The sequence below is a fragment of the Gigantopelta aegis genome, unplaced genomic scaffold (genome assembly GCF_016097555.1).
Source record: "Gigantopelta aegis isolate Gae_Host unplaced genomic scaffold, Gae_host_genome scaffold73, whole genome shotgun sequence".
Lineage (NCBI taxonomy): Eukaryota > Metazoa > Mollusca > Gastropoda > Neomphalida > Peltospiridae > Gigantopelta > Gigantopelta aegis.
In genome coordinates this window covers 27,661-33,660 of record NW_024537380.1, presented here as the reverse complement: position 1 = coordinate 33,660, position 6,000 = coordinate 27,661, and the positions used below count along the sequence as shown (strand labels likewise).

General features: G+C 38.4%; 1 protein-coding gene across 1 annotated transcript in view; it reads left to right on the top strand.

The window, feature by feature from the left end:
* LOC121367257 (kielin/chordin-like protein) overlaps positions 1-6,000 on the top strand; it is a gene marked incomplete at its 3' end in the record, with an annotated part of 32,932 nt that overhangs the window by 2,818 nt on the left and 24,114 nt on the right. Inside the window, exon 3 of the mRNA XM_041491370.1 lies at positions 3,765-3,956. Within this exon, the coding sequence (XP_041347304.1) occupies positions 3,765-3,956 (192 nt within the window). The remainder of the gene's footprint in view (positions 1-3,764; positions 3,957-6,000) is intronic.

The window sequence follows — 6,000 nt, the reverse complement described above, 5'->3', positions numbered from 1 at the left end:
CAATACTTCACCTTGCATTAGAACCGGGTCACATTTTAAAAAAACTCTGATTGAAAGCCATTTACACTAACACAAGATTTAACACAAAGGTACATAGATTTTATAACTTGCAACATTTTCCCACATATTCCATATTTAAGTAACCTATGCGAAATGTTGGCTCTATTCACCGAATCAAAGGCCGTCTTATAATCCACAAAACAGCTGTAAAGTCATCTTTTGGTCTCTAATGTCTTTGTTATTATAGAATAAAGGGAACTCGGTGAAGAGGCGGGGTGGTCATTTCTTTGAGGTAATCTTCCCTCGCAGGCACTGATCAGTAATCACTGAATTCCAAACTACTTATAAGTAACGATATTTCTTTCAACTTATTTTCATGCTTATAACCAACACAGGTTCAAGCACACTGTCCTGGGCAAACACCTCAGCTAGCTGCATTGTGTGTCCAGGACAGTTGGTTAGTTGTCAATTGTTAGTGGTTAGTTAGATAGAAGAGGGTGTAGTGGACTTGCACCTAAAAATTGAGTCATTAAAACTCCGTCAGTGCAGGAGACGGTCCTTGGCTGCGAACCAGGCTTATGTCCGATGGCTTAACCACGAGGCAGCAGCCTAGGCCGAGAGTATCTATATTTATAAACTACTCTTACATAGCCGTTAGTCTTCCTCTTCGTATCTTTCCACATACGAGGTTTCCATCTCTGCAGCAGCGTCATCTTCTGCGTCATCAGAAAGTATATCAGTGTCTCACTCTCTCAAAAAACCATATGTCACACACCAGATTGCTGTGGTTCTGAGGTGTCGTTAAACAAACATTCGTTTCCTTTCTAAATAGACATAGTTTTAAAATGTGCTGAGGTGTCATTAAACAAACATTCCTTTTCTTTCTAAATAGACATAGTTTTAAAATGTGCTGAGGTGTCATTAAACAAACATTCCTTTTCTTTCTAAATAGTCATAGTTTTAAAATGTGCTGAGGTGTCATTAAACAAACATTCCTTTCCTTTCTAAATAGTCAGTTTTAAAATGTGCTGAGGTGTCGTTAAACAAACATTCCTTTCCTTTCTAAATAGTCAGTTTTAAAATGTGCTGAGGTGTCGTTAAACAAACATTCCTTTCCTTTCTAAATAGACATAGTTTAAAATGTGCTGAGGTGTCGTTAAACAAACATTCCTTTCCTTTCTAAATAGTCATAGTGTTAAAATGTGCTGAGGTGTCGTTAAACAAACATTCCTTTCCTTTCTAAATAGTCAGTTTTAAAACATTCGTTTCCTTTCTAAATAGTCATAGTTTTAAATGTGCTGAGGTGTCGTTGAACAAACATTCGTTTCCTTTCTAAATAGTCATAGTTTTAAAATGTGCTGAGGTGTCGTTAAACAAACATTCCCTTTCTTTCTAAACAGTCAGTGTTAAAGTGTGCTGAGGTGTCGTTGAACAAACATTCGTTTCCTTTCTAAATAGTCATAGTTTTAAATGTGCTGAGGTGTCGTTAAACAAACATTCGTTTCCTTTCTAAATAGTCATAGTTTTAAAATGTGCTGAGGTGTCATTGAACAAATATTCCTTTCCTTTCTAAATAGTCAGTTTTAAAATGTGCTGAGGTGCCGTTAAACAAACATTCCTTTCCTTTCCAAATAGTCATACTTTTAAATGTGCTGAGGTGTCATTAAACAAACATTCCTTTCCTTTCTAAATAGTCAGTTTTAAAGTGTCCTGAGGTGTCATTAAACAAACATTCCTTTCCTTTCTAAATAGTCAGTTTTAAAGTGTGCTGAGGTGTCGTTAAACAAACATTCCTTTCCTTTCTAAATAGGCAGTTTTAAAGTGTGCTGAGGTGTCGTTAAACAAACATTCCTTTCCTTTCTAAATAGTCATAGTTTAAAATGTGCTTAGGTGTCGTTAAACGAACATTCCTTTCCTTTCTAAATAGTCATAGTGTTAAAATGTGCTGAGGTGTCATTAAACAAACGTTCGTTTCCTTTTTAAATAGTCATAGTTTTAAATCTGCTGAGGTGTCGTTAAACAAACATTCCTTTCCTTTCTAAATAGTCATAGTGTTAAAATGTGATTAAAGTTATATAAGTCTGGTTGCATATACTCTGTCAAAAAAGAAACGCATAGGCAAATTATTCATGAAATTATCTCTTTCATACAAAGTGGCATAATATCGGTATTTATTATCGTATGACAGTCGAATTTGACATGAGTATGTGTCAATATTCTTGCTATGGATTGACGGCAGTGGAGGCGTTTTCATCACGAAACAGCGTCGCACGAGGGCGCTGAAATCAGTACATTGTGTGGCCACGAGCAGCAGCAATCACTGCGCGAACACTCCTTGACATAGACTGAATAAGTCTCTGAATCCGGACACGTGGAATCCTAGCCCATTCTTCCTGCAGTGCATGCAACAGAAGCATCTGAGGCTCCAGGTCACGCTAGCGTGCACGTCTGTCCAGTTCGTCTCATAGATGTTCAATGGGGTTGAGATCTGGCGATCTTGATGGCCATGGCAACACATTAATGTTCTCATTCTGTAGGAAATCCATTGTTACACGTGCGGCCTGGCATTTTCCTGCTGAAATAGTTCTCTCTGTCGATTCAAAATGGGAAGCATGTGATGGCGAAGAATTTCATCCCGGTAGCGTACAGCTGTCAGGTTGCCTTGTACGAACACAAGTTGAGTTCTGCCGGTGTACGAGATGGCTCCCCACATCATGACACTCCCTCCACCGAATCTGTCAACTTGGGCGACGCAGTTGTTGCCAAAACGTTCATTGCCGCGTCTGTAAACACGTTGTCGTCCATTACGTCGCTGTAGAAAGAAACGTGACTCGTCGCTGAACCATACTCGCCGCCAGGTTTCCAAGTTCCACCCCTGTATATTCGTGCACCAGCAAACACGTAAACGTCGATGTTGACGTCGCAGGACGCGGCCAACATACGGTCTCCTAGCCCGTAAACCAGCTTCTCCAAGTCGGTTCCAAATGGTTTGTGCAGACACCCTCCTCAAACCAGGTATGCGTCCAACAGTGTTCGTTGCTGTGGCAGTTTGGTGACGCAAGTGCAGAACCCAGATGTAGCGATCTTGTGCTGCAGTTGTTATTCGAGGTCTTCCACTTCTGGGCCGGTCTTCAGATGATTGAAACTGCTGGTACCTGTCCCAGAGACTTGAAATGGTGCTCTGATGGAGGTTCATGTGGCGTGCGACTGCTGATTGCGATTCACCTAACTGGAGGCGGCCTATTGCAATGTTTCGATTCGGCAAGCTTAGTCTTGGCATCTTGTAACTCGTCTACATCGAAACGAGGCATCAGTGCGAGCATTGCAGCTTTAAATACCCATCACTACCCCAATCTTTTCCCCGAGTTCCACGTACATTCGCCAAAATCTGACCATTTCACACCGATTCCTGCAATTGTCGCACAACATGCGTTAAATGTGGTTTAGGGTGCATTTGGGGAACATTAACAAACATGGTCATTCAGCAACATTGTGCAGAAAACCCCCACGATATTTTGTAAAATCAAACGCTTTTCTTCTTTCCGTATCACCTATGCGTTTCTTTTTTGACAGAGTATATTATATAAAATATTTCATGTACTCGTCTTTTGTTACAACAGGGTGTCTGATTAAAGTGTTATGCGTCTGGTCACATATAAAACATTTCTTGTACTCGTGTTTTGTTACAACAGGATGTCTGATTAAAGTGTTATGCGTCTGGTCACATATAAAACATTTCGTGTACTCGTGTTTTGTTACAACAGGATGTCTGATTAAAGGGAAGTGTCATAAGTCTGGATACACGGAGCGATCCAAATTGAAGGATGGAGGATCAATGACGTGTTCCTGCAAAGGGAAGGACTGGTCCTGTTATGCAGTGGGGGCACCAGTCTCCATGCAACTACCCCCTAGCATGGCTCCACCCCCTAACATGGCCCCACCCCCGGAATGCACAGGTACGTACACGTATTAAATATATTTTAAATATATCTAAAAGAACAGAATTTTATATATAAGATACATACATATATTTCGAATAATAATAATAATAATAGATAAATACGTTTGTCTATAAATGATAATGATTAAATTGCTATGTAGAGTTGAATATTTTTAAACATGACTCGAGGAGTGTTCAATTAATAAATTAGCATTAACGTTAGAGAGAGAGAGAGAGAGAGAGAGAGAGAGAGAGAGAGAGAGAGAGAGAGAGAGAGAGAGAGAGAGAGAGAGAGAGAGAGAGAGAGGGGGGGGGGGGGAGATAGAGAGAGAGGGGGAAGACATAGAGAGAGGGAGAGATGAGATAGATGTAGAGAGACAGACAGACATAGATGGAGAAAAAGAGAGAGGAGAGAGGGGATGAATGGATATACAGAGAGACAAGAAGAGAGAGAGAAAATAAAAAGACATACTGAGTGAGTATATATAATATACATACATATATTTCGAATAATAATAATAATAATAATAATAATAATAGATCAATACGTTTGTCTATAAATGATAATTTTAAATTGCTATTTAGAGTTGAAACATTTTAAGCAAGACTCGAGGAGTGTTTGATTAATAAATTAGCATTAAGGTTCGAGTCCCGGGATCACCGTGAGATACAGTCTGTGAATCAGACACGGATTTTTATCTCCTGTGTCCGTGCGTTTATATATATATATATATATATATATATATATATATATATATATATATATATATATATATATATATATATATATATATATATATATATATGTATCATATACACTAGTGAAACCCGATATAGATACACCACATAAAATAGATGCATTCGTGCACACACACACACACACACACACACGCACGCACGCACGCACACACACACACTGTTTTTTAAGAAATAAGTTTTAACCAATATTTTACCATACGATAATTACGTTCATACAAGAATGGATATCACCCCAATTCAAAATATATCATATTTGTTGTAGATCCTTTAACATTTTTAAAGAAGTCTAAATGTATTTTTTCAATAGCCTCTGCATTCTGTAATCCTCATATTTCACAGCCATAAAATAATATACTAGATACATATGTATCAAACAATGATACTACTGTGTTGTAATTTAAAAACAATGCCTTATTGTTTTTCTTCATAGAAAAGGAGGCTGTTCTACCTTGTTCAAATATACATTTAATAGCAGGTGTGAATTCATTGTTATAATTCAGTAAGATACCAAGATAGATAAACTGGTCTCCAACATCAACCAATAGACCATTGTATAACCAGTTTTCCTCATCCTTCACTTTACCACCTGGAATTAATGCCATAATTTTTGTCTTTAATATATTCACTGTTAGTCCCCATTTTTCATTATAACTATATAGTACATCTAACATCTGTTGCAATCCTTCTATACTATTTGAAAAAATAACCATATCGTCTGCAAAAAAAAAGAAAAAAAAAGACTCAAATCTTAAAATAATATGTCTGTACATCCATTTATAATAAATTCATTCTCTATATCATTTAAAAATGATGCAAATAATATTGGGGACAATACTTCACCTTGCATTAGACCCAGGTCACATTAAAAAAAAACTCTGATTGAAAGCCATTTACACTAACACAAGTTTTAACACAAAGGTACATAGACCGGCCTCGGTGGCGTTGTGGCAGGCCATCGGTCTACAGGCTGGTAGGTACTGGGTTCGGATCCCAGTCGAGGCATGGGATTTTTAATCCAGATACCGACTCCAAACCCTGAGTGAGTGCTCCGCAAGGCTCAATGGGTAGGTGTAAACCACTTGCACCGACCAGTGATCCATAACTGGTTCAACAAAGGCCATGGTTTGTGCTATCCTGCCTGTGGGAAGCGCAAATAAAAGATCCCTTGCTGCCTGTCGTAAAGAAGAGTAGCCTATGTGGCGACAGCGGGTTTCCTCTAAAAACAGTGTCAGAATGACCATATGTTTGACGTCCAATAGCCGATGATAAGATTAAAAATCAATGTGCTCTAGTGGCGTCGT